General features: G+C 37.2%; 1 protein-coding gene across 18 annotated transcripts in view; it reads right to left on the bottom strand.

Annotated features, from left to right (window-relative positions):
• The window catches only part of UNC80 (unc-80 homolog, NALCN channel complex subunit), a 247,007-nt gene that overhangs the window by 112,007 nt on the left and 117,777 nt on the right, over positions 1 to 17,223 (bottom strand). For 14 of the 18 annotated variants that reach the window (XM_067026776.1, XM_067026777.1, XM_067026781.1 and 11 more), the window contains exons 25-28: positions 13,861 to 13,994; positions 8,802 to 8,967; positions 2,410 to 2,613; positions 361 to 461 (exon numbers count right to left, since the gene is read on the bottom strand). In XM_067026776.1, the coding sequence (XP_066882877.1) occupies positions 361 to 461; positions 2,410 to 2,613; positions 8,802 to 8,967; positions 13,861 to 13,994 (605 nt within the window). The remainder of the gene's footprint in view (positions 1 to 360; positions 462 to 2,409; positions 2,614 to 8,801; positions 8,968 to 13,860; positions 13,995 to 17,223) is intronic. The other 4 variants (XM_067026787.1, XM_059053748.2, XM_067026788.1 and 1 more) reach the window with 1 other exon arrangement.

Below are 17,223 nucleotides of genomic sequence, written 5' to 3'. Positions count from 1 at the left end.
TCTCAGCATTTGTGGTGATCTGTATAAAACTGATCGTGATGCCTTGCCTTGAGTCACTCAGGCTCTCTTGACCACCAACCTGGCCTGATCCCTCAGGGTTTTTTTTCCCTTACTTACATTGACTCACAAGCTAACTATAACAAAGCACCCTTGGTCTTAGATAAGCTTCAAATGAATATAATCCAGCAGAAGACCAATCTTAGTGAGTATCCAGAGGTTCAGCTGAAATAAAAGCCTATCATTCTTCTAATAGGCTGAAATGATGGATGTTTTTAGTATAGTCTTTCATCCTACCTCCACAGATCTTCCCCAATGCCCAAAGAAATTGATCTCAGGGCTCTTTCTGAGATTCCTACTTACATGAAGCCATGACATGTTCCTGTGGTAATTTTCCTCCGTGCCGGCTGTACTCATTCCCTCTGGCTCAATGCTGGGCTCACTTGCACTCCAAGGACTCCCTTCTTCAAAAGAAAAATACCAAGAAAGGTTATATTGTTCTGTCTCCCTGGAGAGCATGTTGCTATGGTATAGTGGTCCATGCTTTTGAATCCTAGGGCAGACTACCATGGCCAATGGGTTACAGGGCATAGCATCAGCTTTAGTGGAGTAATATTAATAGGAGCTGTTCCCTTCACCACCAGTTGAGCTGGCAATTACAAAGACATTTATGATCTCTGTTATGGTGGCTTCCATTTTGAGATATGGGAGCAGAGAAAAAGAACAGAGTCAAGTCCTTGAATTGCTGAGATGAGCAAGTTATTGGTTGAGTGTGCCCAAATCCATTCCAGACTGCCCAGACCCCACAGGCGTAGTTAAGTAGGGACACCAACCAACCTGCAGTGGCCACAAAGGGTGCTGCTACCTCCCCTGCTGCTGTGACTACGACTAGTCCACTGCTTTTAACACCACCTGGCTTTGCTATCAGAGCTATTTCAAAGATGGGTGGTGCCTTGGAAAAACTAAGGGAATTTGGAAGTAACTGTGCCCAGCTGTGGACAACCCTTTGTCCACACTCGTCTCTGTAGGAAACTGTGAAGGAGACATGTCACAGGAATTCTCTACTGAGTATACTAGATAACAAAGCTCAAATCTACAAGCTTTTCTGGGTATTTTCTATGACAAAACTATGCTTCTAGTTTGGATAGTTTGCCTTAATTGGCTAGGCTACATTGATCAATTTAAATAATTAATTGAAATAATATTTTCCCCCAAACTAACTGATGATACTCTTACAGCTCACATCTGTAACAAAAGATATCATAAGGTTTTTTTCTATTGTCTCCTTAAAAAAATAAGCTGAATCTTAACTAATGCATAAATTAACTATTTTCAAAGGCAAGGGTGGGTAGGTGTAGAAACACTTTCTATTTTAAACTCTCTTTGATTAAATATACTCAGCTTCTGTTTCAGCAGGCTAGATTGATAATTTATCCACATTTCCTGACTGACTTCTGAAACAACTTACTTAGAAAGAAGAGTTTCACACTTTGGTTTTCATATAGGGACTGAAAGGCAAAGAATATGCACTTCAATTTTTAACCTAACAATTAAATTCTAGGCAGCTGGTGAGTCCTATCGGCAAGGCTGCTTAATCTTTTTCTTGTCTACTAAGATGATGATGAGAGCCCATAGGACTAACACATTTTGGGATTCAGAGTCTCTTTGGGTCCTATAGAGACAATCTACAACTCTGATTGTATATAAAGCTTATTCTCAGGAGTTTAACATACTTTACAATCATCCCTAATTTATCTTTAGAGCATCCTTTCACAATAGGCAAGGAGTACACAGAATTATTCTCATTGGGTAGCTGGGGTAAACAAATCCCTGAGAAGTTAAGTGACTTGCTGAAGGTCACTAATTGTTAGATGTAGACAATCTTTCCTTTCTGAAATTTTGGTTGTTTTTACTGGGAAATAGAGACCTTAGTTCATAGAAGACTTTGAGCCAGCTATTCCCAAGGGAATCTCTACATTTCGCTTTAAAGGTCTTGAGCAGAAGAATAAAGGCACAAAGATCTAGATTTCAAAAAACTGTCCTTGTCATGAAAATGTTTTCTTTCCCTACTGTAGACTCCATATGCTCCCTGCTCAAGCTGTGGTCCTTGAAGAAGCAGCAGCATCAACTTTACCAGGAAGCTTGTTAAAAGCGTAGAATCTCAGGCTCCCATCCCGGAGATGCTGAATCAGGATCTGCGTTTTAACAAGCTCCCAGCTGACCCTGTGCACAGTAAGGCTGGAGCAGCCCTGCTCTGGAGGGCACCATAGCTTATGGACTAAACGAGTCCTCTAACCTATGACTCTGCCCTCCATCTACCGCTGTATAAGAAAGTAGACTTGAGCTGCTTGGGGATTTGCGCTCTGTCTTCCTACCCCCCACGTCCCTGCGCAGCCCGCTCCTCTATGTTACCTAGGTCAGTGACAGTGTCCCTGCTCTGGGACAGCTGCAGCTCCTCAGCCTCAGACTCTGAGTCCTGCCGTGATAACTTGCTGCTCTTTAAGCTGCCGACCCGGCGAATGCTGGACAAGGAACCCCCCTTCTTCACCTGGAAACTGCGGGTTCCTTTAATCTGGAGCAGGCGGGAACCTCCTATCCTGATCTTCCTGCTGGGAACTGTATTAAAAGAATAAAATAGGGCTTTTTCCCCCTTAGTTCTCCCCAGCCAGCGTTAGAGCCAAGCTCTCCCCAACTTGTCCCTGAACAGCCTCCTCTCTGCTGGCCAGGATGAGCAGCATGTCTGGACAAGGAGCTTCTCCCAAGCCCCAAGTCAGGCGGCTTTGTTAGGCGGGCAGGAGGCTGGGTCCACCACGAAGGGCTGGTGCAGCTTCTTTCTTGGACACACAGCTCATCAGTGCTGGGAACAACCTGCTCTCTCTCTGGCCCAGAATTCACAAGCATGAGCGCGCCCTCGCCACGGAGTCCTCCGGGACTGTGAGTACGTTCACACAGCATCATTGCTTGATTCAGCAGAACCACCAACCATTTGTTTTTGTTTTTCTTTTGAAATGGGACTGACAGACTTATGTGAGTTAGGGAAACCCCTTCATTTGGGAATACCTCATTAAGAAATAAAAACAAGAAGCGCTTCTCTCTCCAACAGTCAGCAGTGGGCTCCGCTCAGCTCCTCAGCAAAGTCACTAAAAGATGTTTGCAGTGGGGTGCTTTGGGTGAACATGAGTGTGAAATGGTTCCATTTTCAATGCACCTAATGATTTCATAGCATCCTCCTCTCAGTCAAAAGGTTGGGTGAGATATGAGTCCAAAAGTTGCAACACCCTGAATCAACCTTACAGTCTACATGAACCAAAAAGAACATGCATTACTCCTCTTTAGTGTTCTGGAAGAAACAGTCATCAGTGAGGAAAACAAAAGGGTAAACGAAACACGTTCAACTGGAAACCTACATTTTAACCAAAAGCACCCATATTTCCCATAGTCATATCCACACCTCCTTCTTTTTCTTTTGAGGACTTGGTGTTGTCACACATTGATATTGTAAGGGTGATTTTGAAAGTTTTTAGGGCTTCAAGTGATTATCAGGAAGCGGCTGTTTTTGTAAGGCTTCCTTCTTAAGATATGAACAAGATTTCTTACTAATTATTTAAGGCACAGCTATTAATATTTTAGTGCCAATCAGGAAGACTGCATTTTAGTGTCAAGTTTCTCACTCACAGGAGAGTTAGTCTGTGATAGAACTCATACAGCTCCATAAAATGTTAATTAGTGCCATATAAAGGAGCCTAGATTCCTGTTGAATAATGTGAAATGTTTAATCTCTGATTTACTCTTATGACTGAGAAAGACTAAAATTATCGCCACTCAGCTGGCAAAGGCTTCATGGAGCTCCGTGAACACACCTGGATAGAATTTCACATCTAGACAGAAATTCTCACAGCACAGTTGAATACATCCCACAAAGACCGTAATGCTCTATTTTAGTTATAACGCAAAACTCATCCACTGTATTTTTCAATGTTATTTTTAGGTATATTTGAGACTTTATGACTTATCTGAAATGCATTTGAAACCAAATATACTTATCATTTTTAAAGACTATTAATACAATTTATGTCAAAATAGATTGGGGAGTAGAGAAAAAGATTAAAGAAATAATTTAAAAATTTTTACAGAGGCACACTTTGGCATTCTTTTCCTGATTTCATGATATTTTTCAGCCTACAAGTACAGCAAAATAACCCCAGATTAATATGACATGAAAAAAAATTTAATTTTGAGAAACTGTTCTATCACCGAAGATAACTGGAGACATTTTATAGCACTGAAAAAAATAATGTTCAGAATTATGGCATTGGTTATTTACAAAGGACATAATATAGTTAGAATTCAGATTTGGTTAAGTACATGAAAGACATCAGTTGAGATTCTACACCACTGAAGTTTATCCTTTATCTCCATGACAACGAGAACTAGTATGAAAGTAAAACAAATTCATCTAAATTAGATAAAACACCTCTTTTTCCTTTTCTCTTACACTGCATATATCCATCAGCAAGTCCTGCTGATTCAACACTTCAAAATAGCATAGGATTTTGAAAAGCCCAGTCACCTATTCCCTACACTAATAAAACTACCAAACTGCTTGCTCTTACCCCCACTCCAACAGTTTGACTCATCTTTTAAATACATAAATCATAAATACAAATATTATATCACTTTTCTGGTCAAAACCTGACAACAACTCTCAGACACATTTAAATAGATTTAAATTTCGAACCATATCTACAGACCCTATTTATTTGCCCTTTGCCTGACCCTCTCTCCTACTGTTCTTCCCGCAACTCATTCTGTTGCAACCTTGTTGTCCTTTTTGCCCTTCTTCACATGCTCCAAGTTCATTCCTGCATTGGAGCCTTGTTCTCACTGCTGTCTCTGTTTGGAAGACTCTTCTCTCAGCCCTTCAAATGACTGGATCCTTAACATCACGCAAGTCTCAGCTCAATGTCACTTAGAACTACAATCCTTCCTACTTCAGGTCACTACCAATTCTCTGACCCTAACTTGTTTTCTTCATACTACTTATCCCTGCTTGAAAGTCCAGAATTTAATGTTATTCACTATTAAGTTATTAACTATTAGCTAATATAAACTAAAATACATGTGGGAAATTTTCCCTGTTCATTGTTGTATTCTAGGAACCTGTAATAGCACCTGGTATACAACAGGTCCTCAATATATGACTGTTGAGTGATCACACATGTCTCTGTGTCTGTACTCTGGAATGCCTGTCTTAGTTTCTATCTGGAATATGGGTAAAATGATCTGACAGATCTTGCTTGGAGATTTTAGGCAGATATTTTTAGTTCTAAGGATTATTTCATGTTAGTTTTCCTTTGTAGAATCCAAATTGTCCTCAAGTTGTTTATTTCAAGAACTGACATTTTTAGATGTTATACAAACAGATGGTATGAAATTTTAAATAAAATTTTAATAATCTGAGTTAGCAGGGACCCTGTGGTCCCCATTTTCACATCGGCTTTAGCATTTGGTATCAGCTTATTAAAAGGATTAAGGAATATTTAGGAATCTTCAGGAAGTTTCTTGCCAACTGGTAAAGGACATTTTATGAATATGTTCTCATTTTATCTATACTTTTAGTTTTCTGCTCCTAATTTATTAAATAACTTTCATGTAATTACATACCCTTTCTATGAGGAGAAAAATTATTAAGTATTTGTGAGTTTGAATATTAAAGGCAATTTACATAAATAATCATGAAATTAAAGTGTTTTTAAAAATTAATCTGAGGTTTTATTTGTTTTAATGATGTAGAATTTATTCTGCTGAAATTTGACCATGTCAGTATTAGCAATTTTTATTTCAACTACTTTAAATAATAACTAACATAATAATTTTGAATGGGAGAAAATCCCTGTGGGATATGTTTAAAAGATGGGAGTTTCACAGAATCATGGACATAGAGAACAGAATGGTGGTTGCCAAGGGGGAGAGGGTTGGAGGAGGGATGGAGTGGGAGGCTGGGGTTAGCAGATGTAAGCTTTTATATATAGAATGGATAAACAACAAGGTCCTACCGTATAGCACAGAGAACTATACTCAATATCCTATAATAAACTATAATGGAAAAGACTATAAAAAAGAATGTACATATATGTATAACTGAACCGCTTTGCTGTACAGCAAAAATTAATACAATATTGTAAATCAACTACACTTCAATTTTTAAAATATTGATAAAAAAGAAGGACGTTTCTCATCATATGCAGTCATCCTTGTCAGAAGTAGTAGTATTTGAACAAACCTTGACTTGATACCTCTTCATACTCAGAAACTGCTAAAATTTGGCTAATCCTTCCTGCAACATGGCTTCTGTTCACCATAAATTCAACACAATATAATAATTATTTGCATTTTTAAAATGTTGTGACAACAATCTGATCTTGAAATATTAGAAAGTTTTTTTCAGAATGTATCCATTCCTTACAAAATTTTAAATATTTTAAATATGTTGTGTTTTCTTTATCTAGGGCTATTCCTTTTTTAAAAAACATATATATATTCTTTTTCAGATTATTTTCCATTATTGGTTATTACAAGATATTGAGTTTCTTCCTTGTGCTACATAGTAGGTCCTTGTTGTTTACCTCTTCTATATATAGTAGTGTGTATATATTAATCCCAAACTCTTAATTTGTCTCTCCGCCCCACCCCCACCATCCGCTGTGGTAACCACAAGTTTGTTTTTCTATGTCTGTGAGTCTATTTCTGCTTTGTGAATAAGTTTATTTGTATCATATTTTAAGATTCTACATATAAGTGATATCATATGATATTTGTCTTTCTCTGTCTTCACTTAATATGATAATCTCTAGGTCCATCTATGTTGCTGCAAAAAGCATGTCATTCTTTTTTATGGCCAAGTAATATTCCATTGTTTGTATATGCATATATATACATATGTATACACACACACACACCCCACATCTTCTTTATCCATTCATCTGTTGATGAACATTTAGGTTGCATCCATGTCTCGGCTATTGTAAATAGTGCTGCTATGAACATTGGGGTGTATGTATCTTTTCTAATTAGTTTTCTCCAGATATATGCCCAGGAATGGGATTGCTGGATCATATGGTAATTATTTTTAGTTGTTCAAGGAACCTCCATACTGTTCTTCATAGTGGCCACACCAATTTACATTCCCACCAACAATGTAGGAAGGTTCCTTTTTCTCCACACCCTCTTCAGCATTTATTATTTGTAGACTTTTTAACAATGGCCATTCTGACTTGTGTGAGATAATACCTCACTGCAGTTTTGATATGCATTTATCTAATAATTAGTGATATTGAGCATCTTTTTATGTGCCTGTTGGCCATGACTTCTTTGGAGAAATGTCTATTTAAGTCTTCTGTAGGGCTATGTCTTTTGAGAATCATGCATTCCTTAAACTACCAAACATTTATGGAGTCACTGTCTGCAGAAAATATACCAATGGATAAAACTGTCTTTGACACTTTTTACAAATACGCTGTTTTCTAATGGAATTCTTTAGAAAAACATTGAAGGGTAATGAAACTTAAGAAAATAGAAAAATCAGGTAGAGAAGTTAACAGTTTAAAGGAGCCTTTAAAGAGCAACTTAACTTTGCAATCTGTAACTCATATTTAGGATTTTCTGCATGGATTTTAATCTATATGCTCATGATACAAATTAAAAAAAACAATGATGACAATTATTTATTGTGTCCTTATTAGGTATTTGGTACTGAGTTTATGTTTTACTTGTGTTGTCTCTTTTAAAGCTTTCAACATTCCAATGTGGTAGGTGTTATTAATCTAATTTTACAGGGAAGAAAACTGGCTTAGAAGGTAAGCAACTTGAACAACGTCACATAACTACTTTATTTCACCATTTTAAGATGCACTGTTTTTTACATGTGAACATCTCTGAAATTGAGATTTGGCTTACAACTGATGACATCTTAAGATCACTAGAGCCAGGTGGCAGTTGTGACACATTTGCTATTACTTGTGTTCATGTGAATATCTAAAGCACCAGCAACAAAATGTACAAAATGGGTGCCAGTGTTTTTCAAGTCCCAGGAACCAAATGATAGTTGGGTGGAGGAGTGGGTGGGATGGTAAGTCAGATGTGTTTGGGAACATTCCTGAAGCAGGGACTGAAGGTAGGCTAGCTTCACACAGTTGCACGTTGGCTTGTGTAACTATCACCAATAGCTTTACTTCTTTTACAGATTCATTTAAAAAATGATGTATTACTAACACAGAGGACATTATCATATACAAAAACACAGACACTGACAATTCTGAGTTGAAAAGTGATTAAGAATTTGAACTCTGAATTGAAGACGGTTTAGAAAACCTTTAACCAGTTTACCTGGATGCACAAAGAATGATATAGACCGATAATAAAAATCTACATCTAATTACGTCTGAAAGTCCTCTTTCAGCAAGAATAAAGCACAAATTAAGTGATAAGAAAGTAGTGCATAAGAGCTGAATGGGGAGTAGTTTTCCTTTCTTATTGGCATATACGATAATGGTTCATCTTACAACTGACGCCATCTTAGATTCAGTGCGATATGGAGAATTGCTGAGCTGGAATTAGAGTCTCTCTGATGGCAGAGTCCAACTCCTAACTAGCATGATTGCCTACCTCATTGAGTCAACACTGTTAGTACTGTACAGAGCCAACAGTTTTGGACTTCTTTCAGTGCACAATTCTGCAGTTTAGACCCGAGACCAAATATCCCATGAGAAACCCTGAAATGTGAATTATTTTTTGCTTATCCATACCTTTCTTCTCCTCAACACCTGCATCTGATTTGAGGGTGTGGCTACTACTGTGAAGGGAATCTTTTGAGTCTTCATTTTCGTCCAGGACACCAGCAAAGCTGATCTTCCTCTCGTATCTGTGCCGGTCCAACTCAGGATCCAAACGAAGTCTGCAGCTCTCCAAGTCCTGAAATGTCAGTGAGGGGCACATGAATGCTGGCATCTCCCCAGCACTGCATTGGTCTTCTGGCAAACCTCCCTCCGTTTTAAGCTGCACACAACAGCATTTAAACAGCCAAATTTCCCCCTGTCTAATGCCAGGGTTAGACTGGGGTCATGAAAATGTTTTCCTTAAGCCACAGGTTAAGGATTCAGTCTCACAAGACTGTCCCCACTTCAGACATCAGTTGTAAGCCCAAGTTGTTACCTATGCTTCTAACCAACTGGTTGTAAATTGAAGGTTCCAACAACACCCCTCCTCAGGTTCAATTAATTTGCTAGGGGGGCTCACAGAACTCAGAGAAATATTTTGCTTACTAGATCACTGGTTTATCATAAAAGGATATAATCAGCAACAGCTAGATGGAAGACATACACAGGCCAAGGTATGGGGTAATGGTGCCAAGCTTCCATGCCCTCTTCAAGGGCAGCGCACTCCCCAGTCTTCACGTGTTCACCAACCAGAAGCTCTCCAAACCCTGTTCTTTTGGGTCCTTATGGAGGCTTCATTACATAGGCATGATTGATTAAATCATTGTCACCTGGAGGTGAGGGGGTGGGACTGAAAGTTTCAATTTTCTAATTATTTGCTTGGTTCATCTGGTGACCAGCTGATCCTTAGGTAATCTAGAGGCATTCTACAAGTCACCTCTTAACATAACAAAAGACACCTTGGTCACCCTCCTTACTCAAGAAATTCCAAGGATTTTAGGAGCACTGTGCCAGAAACAGGGATGAAGACCAAACATATATTTTTATCATAAATCACAATATTACACAACAGAAGTAGAAAATGAATACCAAGGTGATGTTGGAGTTAAATCCTGAGGATTAAGTAAAGTTAGCTCGGCAAACTGGTAGGGAAAGGCAGTTCAGGCTTAAGAAACCTCAGGTATAATGGCCAGAGGCTCAAAACAGGATCATGCATTGGAGGAATCTCTCACTCTCTCTTAGGAAGACTTCATGATCCCATAACTGAAAATAAGCCTTGGGGAGTGTAAGTATTTAGTAGGAGTTTGTCCTGTAAGGCCCCAGTGTGAACATTTGACCTGTTCTGTAAATGGAGACTTGCTCACGCTGAAGATCATAATTAATCATTAATCTATGAAGCACTTTCAGACTTGATAAATGAAAAATATATAAAATGCTAACTTTATTTTTATACAGCATTTTTTCTAATTATGACATAATAATCCCTCAGATTCAAATAGTCTGAAAAACAAAAAATACTTTGAAAAACCCAGTTTGTACCAAGATTAAAATCTTATGCTTTTAACTATTATTAATAAATGAAACTTTAGACTCTACATATTGTTTCTTCTTTTCCCTTTGAATTAAGGACAGAAGTTATACTTTGGTACTCAGAAAATTATATCACATCTAGAAAAATAAGGAACCACATGGAGTCTATTCAACATTGTCAAGAAATGTTCTAGGAATATAATTGTTTCTCTGAAATTAATCCCTTTTAGGAAAAAAAATAACCTAACTACTTTCCATTGTGGTAGCCAAATGTAATTAAATAAGTTTCTTAGGTGGGACAAAAAGTAATAAAATAACAATTCTGATTCTCAAATGTAGTTACTTCTTCCAACTTCTTGTATCTACTAGTCAAAATCCTACTTATCTTTCAAAGTTACATTCAAATGTGATCTCATCCAGGAAGGTTCTTCAGATTTTTCCAGTCCCTTCTTTGGCCAACCCTGGCCCTCTGTTCCTTTCTTAAGTGTGTTGTTTATGTGTTGGTTCTCCTGTTACAATATAGTCATCTCTGCATCAACCCCACTCCCACCTTTGCATCCATCACACCACCTTGCTCACAGCCTTACTCTCAAATATTCATCAGTCTACTCTGCATATATGTGAACTGTACTTTGCTTCTGAACTTTAACTTTAGGAGCATTTGGAATCCAGCAGTATATTCTTTATAACCTGACTTGTTAAATCCAGTTGATACAGTTGGTACAGCTTCTAGCACAATCTTGTACAAAAGCATCCAATATGTTGTTTTCCCTAATGAGTGAATACAGATGTACAGAGCCTTCCTTACGGCCTTTTACTTTATTATTATGGACTCGTCTTGGCGTTGGATGGGAATTAATTTGTTTAATTCCATGTTGCTTGGTCATCAGTTATTGGTTTTACTAATTCAACAGGAAAACATTTTAATAGAGCAGCAATTTTATAGACAAAATTCTCTAAAAAATATTTGTTTTCAAGTTTGGAAGTTAACAATCAGAGGAAAATTGATTGTTATGCTTTTTATGATAAATCTTATAAAAATGCTTTTTCCTTTTTTAGATATTATTTATCTGTATGGTTCACAGAGAGTGAATAAAAATGCTACCAGAAGTTGTTTTTTTGGGGGGAAAAACACGTTAAGTTGCATCTAGGGATCTATCTGGGAAACAATTTGTTAAGTTGGTAAAAATACATTTTTAGCAACATTTTAAACCCTTTTGATATCATTTTTCCTTTTCTCTTACCATCATTCCCCACCAAACCAGTGAGTGGTCTCCTGAGATTTCCTGACCCTATCAAATTAACCTTTAATTATTGTATTTCAGGTTCTTTTACTTTCTCTTCCACACTTTGGATATAACTAGGACTTTTTCAAGCAAACAACTATTTCACAGGGCAATCTCTTTTATCTTGGAAATGGCCTTATGACATTTCTATCAGAAAGACTTTTTCTTGGTAGAAAGTTTATGTTTCCTATCTTCTCCTATCCTTAAATCTCAGATCCCAGAATATTTATAGCTTCTAATGTGATTATTTTTCTGGCTTATACTTTTCTTATTCTGTACATTAGGGTAGCTATTTATTTTTACTGCTATTAAAAATGTTACTGAATTAATAAAACATCCCAAAGATCTATAAATACTCTTACAGCAAGTGCTTTGTTAAAACTTTAGAATATTTCATTTTGATGGTATTTATGCTTAGCCTGTTAGATTCACCATTTAGTACAATTTCTTAAAAAAACTATTTCAAGCATTTATAGCTTCTGTGTTGGCAAAACAGTCTTATGATACTGTTTTTTCTACAATAGTTAAAAAATGTGATTTGACTTTTCTTTATCATCAACTGTAGTTAGATAGGTTAAACATGAGAAAGCATCTTTCCCATTTATTTTATAAAGGTCACATCCCAATACAATATATGAACCTATACTTGACAATGAAAATCCTAGCTTAATGAATAAAAGATTTGTGAGACCTAGTTAAAGGCAGTGAAAAATTTCCTCTTATTAACTGAATGACTGCAGCCTCTGTTTTAGTTTAATTTCTTGGCATTTTCTCTGAGACAGCCAGCTGATTATACAGTCATTTTTAAAAGATTTGATTAATTTTTTTAAAAATGAAATTTGTTATAATAATAAGGGATATTAAACTATAGTTTTATAGTGTTGAAAGAAAGAACAAAAATAAGTGACTCAAACTTCAAGATTCTTACTTTTTAAATCATAATAGGTCAAAATGGTGACCGTTAAAAATCTGTAAATTTAAAAGTAGATGTGTTTCTATGCTTTTATGAAGACTTTGGTATAATTAGAATGTTGATAGAATAACACCGACAGAGGCCTACAGATCAGACTTGACTTTAAACTAAACACGTGTTAAGTGGCAGCCTTGATTTGATTTTATAGAATAGTCTCAATATAATAGTGAAGGTGACAATTAAGAAAAATCAAGGTTCAGGATAACATGAAATTAAATAAGGGAAGAAGAACTCTCTTTTTCAGTATTTAAAGGGTGCAGTTTCACAGCCCATATGTCTGTATGTTTCTCTTGAAAACATATTTTACCTATAAATATTTCCATTCTATGTTTTAGAGTGTGAGGAAACAGGCTGTCCAGACATTGGAAAATCAGAGCTAGAGGCACTGCTCAGGAATACCAGAGTACTGACTTTTTTGTCCCGTTCCCTCCCCTACCTGCCCTCAGGAACTAGGTTATGGCCTTGCTCGTGCTGAGTTTGGTCAAAAAAGCAGGAGAGCTGGTGGATTGTAAAATTCACCTAAATGGAACCATGCAGATTGTTAGTGTACCAATTTTTCTGGTAGAATAGTGTAAATCTGTGTAAAGGGGGAAAAAAGAGAATTTGGTTCCTCAGATCTGGCTGGATAATGCCTATGACAAAAGAACCACCAGAAACTTGGTGCCTGTTAGGGAACAAAGCGCCAAGGAAAATGGGCTCTGAGGTGTGCCTCTGTCCCAAATGCTGTGATGACTCCTGGCTCTTGTTAGAATTTGTATCCTAAGTTAAATAAATCAGACCCTGATGGTACAGGAGTGTGTGTGTATGTGTGTGTGCCTGTGTCTGTGTGTTTCCATGTGCACGTGTGTGTGTGCATGCACACATGTTCTTTCTCTGCCTATCCATATCCACAAGAAATGCTGCAGAAATAAAATAAATGTTCAGAGACATTTACATGCTAAAGACTTGAGTCTTTTCGCCCTTAGTTTAAATGAGAAAATTCATTGGAGGCACATGAATTTATGAGTTGTTAGTATGAAAAAAAAATCTATCAGTGATTCTCAGAAAATGCTGGCCATAAAACTCATAGTTTGCAGGGTAAAGGAACCTGGAGGTTCTCAGACATTCCTAGGTTAACTGACAGTGATCAATCAAACATTTTACCCATTGGTACTATCTTTAGTGATTTCAAGGTCAATTTTAGTTCTCTTTTTTTTAAATAGATAAGGGATTGTCTTTTATATATGAAAATCCCTTGGTTGAATTTTTAAACTATGTGATACGTCTGGTCATTTGGTATTTGAGGAAACTGTGAATACTCGAAATCTAGCCACATGGTTGGACTCTCCAAGTAGCCTCATTATTAATATGTTTTACGTACCATCAGAGGCTCAGTGCGTGGTCTGGGCAGGCAAGAAAAGGTCTCTCGCAGGAAGGTGGTAATCTCCAGGAGAAGCTGGCATGCTGCCATCTTCAAGGCAAAGGGGCAGCCACATTTAGAGGGGTTCACAGTACCTATGGAATGAAAGAGTTCTTTTACAAGCAAACCAACCAATAAAAAATAGAGAGGCACAGTTTGATGGACATAGCTACACATGTGTAAAATCAAATTGCATATGAGAATGTTACCTATACATGTCCAAAATGAAACTGCAAATGAGGATGTTTCCTATACACATTCAACTTACCTGGTCCCTTTAGCATACTCTATGTATTACAATACACCTCTCTTTTTCTCCATCTTGCAATTCTATAATGAATGCCTCAGTATTAAAATGTCAATCAATAAGAATTAAATTATTCTCCTCAAGGCATCATAGAGTAACAAAATGCAGCTCCACTGGACTGGAAAGCCTTTTAATGAAAACAGAAACAGAAAGCAGTCCTGCCAGATTTTCATATCGTTATTCAATCAGATTTAGACAAGGTACAGAGCCGTGAACTAGATTTGGAACTACAAAAGTGCTGTCAGCTCACTTTGTGAGAGACGTCTGTTTTGATGTTCTTAGAGCAGTGAAGTTGTTTCAGCTTTAGCCCAGATGTGTTTCTGTAGCATAAACTAGGATTACTTACTTGGTCACCTATATTATACTGTTTATACAAGTTAGCCTGTCATATTAAGGAACAGCTACACTAGAATACCCAAATATTCTCCTTTGCTTTGAAGACCACCAGTCTTTGAATGAGTAAAAACCTTGCATCCACCATAGATCAACAAATGGATTTTGCTCTAAAGGCAGATAATGGCCAAGGTGACAACAGAGATTTTTAAATCCTCAGGATGAGGTCTCAGATACACGATATCACAAATCATGGAGAAATATATTGATTACTTATCAGTGTTCAGAAAAGAAGACCAAAGTCATGCCTCTCATAAAAGAAACAAAATAGTTATCTATTTCCAATGAATCAACTTATCACCAATCACCAATATTACTACATATTAACCTTCCTAAAAATCTCTCTAAAATACTTCCTGTGTATTTGGCTTTCTTAATTGAATATAATATAATTCATGGTTTATATTGATAGTAGGTAGAATTATGGTCTTTCTGAAGATATCTGGCTAGTTCTTCTCCATGAAAACCTTTATATTTTCTACAGAGGTAAAACGTGGCTGGGGACATTGCCTCTTATTAAGAATGAAAACAACAAACTCCTCTAGAATTTCCAGACTGATACTTGCTTATACCATAATTATTTTTAAAATGCAAAATGAGCTATGTATTGACTTGAAAGTGGAACTAAAGCAGACATTCCAATCTTATATTCAGTGGAGGCTACATGACTCTAGAAATTGCCTAGATTGCAACTATTTTTTAAAAATAATTGAACACTAGATATTTAGTATAAACTTCCAGATCTGTCCTTGCAATCCTGAGGATATCATTTAGATTCTTCTTGTCAGTCCTATAGACGATGAGCTGGTTTTAGTCCAGGCTCTCTCATAACTATCATCTGAAATATTCTGTTACAATGAACAAGTATTGACTTATAAATAACCTCACCAAAAAACTAATATACCATGCATACCATATTGGCCAATGATACTTATGTGGTCTCATGGAGATTTGAGATCATTTTGGCCTATGAAGATACATCCATCTAAGGTTGCTTTGGCTCTTCTCTGTTCTGAAGGACCCCTAGGAGATCCATGGCAGTTTGGGGATATCTCCTGGCAGGCCTAAACTAGGTTCTGTGATTTCTGGATAATCTTCAAGTCCTCTTACAAATCAGACCCAATAAATATGAGTCATTCCAGGATAGCCTAGACTCTTGTGAACTTGAGGGAATCTTTGGGGCCAACTTTCATCATTAGGCTAAAAGACTAATGTCAGAATTTGGTATTTTGTCAACAGCTAAGTCAAGAAGATTTCTCTGATTTGATATGGGCTGAGGAAGAGCAAAATGATGAAAAAATGCAAAAACAAATTACTGGTATGAAAGTGGAAAAGAAGACAATATGTTTTCTGTTACTATTATTTACTTCTGTCCAATGTTATATTCTAGCCATCCTTTCACATTTCATGCCTATAAGGTTGAAGTAGGTTTGGCATCACTTAACTAAGGACAATCCATAAGACATCATCAGGGAGTCTGAACTTCAAACCACTAAGGAAGGTCAAAAGGAAGAGGCTTCAATGTCTTCATCAGATAACAATACTAATTCCAAAACTGTACTGACATTTGATATTCCATAAAAGGCAGTGGTACACACACACACAAGCTTGTATGGTATAGAATACACATATGCACAAAATGGTGTTGAGAAGGATGTTCAGGAATCTCTTTGTCTCTATTCTTCTATGATGGGACTCACTTATACTTTTAATAAATAAGTACAATACATCAAACATTCACAGTTCTAATAATCTGAATCTTAATATTTTAATTTCATGTTAAATATTATAATATACTCTGATTAAATATTTCAATATTTTAGCAATTTGAGAAGCTTTTCACATTTAATTTTATTTGCTCTAATACTTTTTAACTATATTTATTTAACATCTTTATTGGAGTATAATTACTTTACAATGGTGTGTTAGTTTCTGCTTTATAACAAAGTGAATCAGCTATACATATACATACACTCCCATATCTCCTCCCTCTTGCATCTCCCTCCCACCCTCCCTATCCCACCCCTCGAGGTGGTCAAAAAGCACCGAGCTGATCTCCCTGTGCTATGCGGCTGCTTCCCACTAGCTATCTATTTTACACTTGGTAGTGTATATATGTCCATGCCACTATCTCACTTCAAGCCAGCTTACACTTCCCTCCACCCTGTGACCTCAAGTCCATTCTCTACATCTGGGTATTTATTCCTGTCCTGCCCCTAGGTTCTTCAGAACATTGTTTTTTTTTTTTTTTGTGTGGTACGGGGGCCTCTCACTGTTTGGGGCCTCTTCCGTTGCGGAGCACAGGCTCCGGACGCGCAGGCTCAGCGGCCATGGCTCACGGGCCGAACCGCTCCACTGCATGTGGGATCTTCCCAGACCGGGGCACGAACCCGCGTCCCCCGCATCAGCAGGCGGACTCTCAACCACTGCGCCACCAGGGAAGCCCTTTTTTAATTTTTTTTTAGATTCCATATATATGTGTTAACATATGGTATTTGTTTTTCTCTTTCTGACTTACTTCACTCTGTATAACAGATTCCAGGTCCATCCAGCTCACTACAAATAACTCAATTTCGTTTCTTTTTATGGCTGAGTAATATTCCATTGTATATATGTACCACATC

The sequence above is a fragment of the Kogia breviceps genome, chromosome 2 (assembly GCF_026419965.1).
Source record: "Kogia breviceps isolate mKogBre1 chromosome 2, mKogBre1 haplotype 1, whole genome shotgun sequence".
In the NCBI taxonomy this organism is placed as follows: Eukaryota; Metazoa; Chordata; class Mammalia; order Artiodactyla; family Physeteridae; genus Kogia; species Kogia breviceps.
Note: the sequence above shows the minus strand (reverse complement) of the source record. Positions and strands in the feature narration are given on the sequence as shown.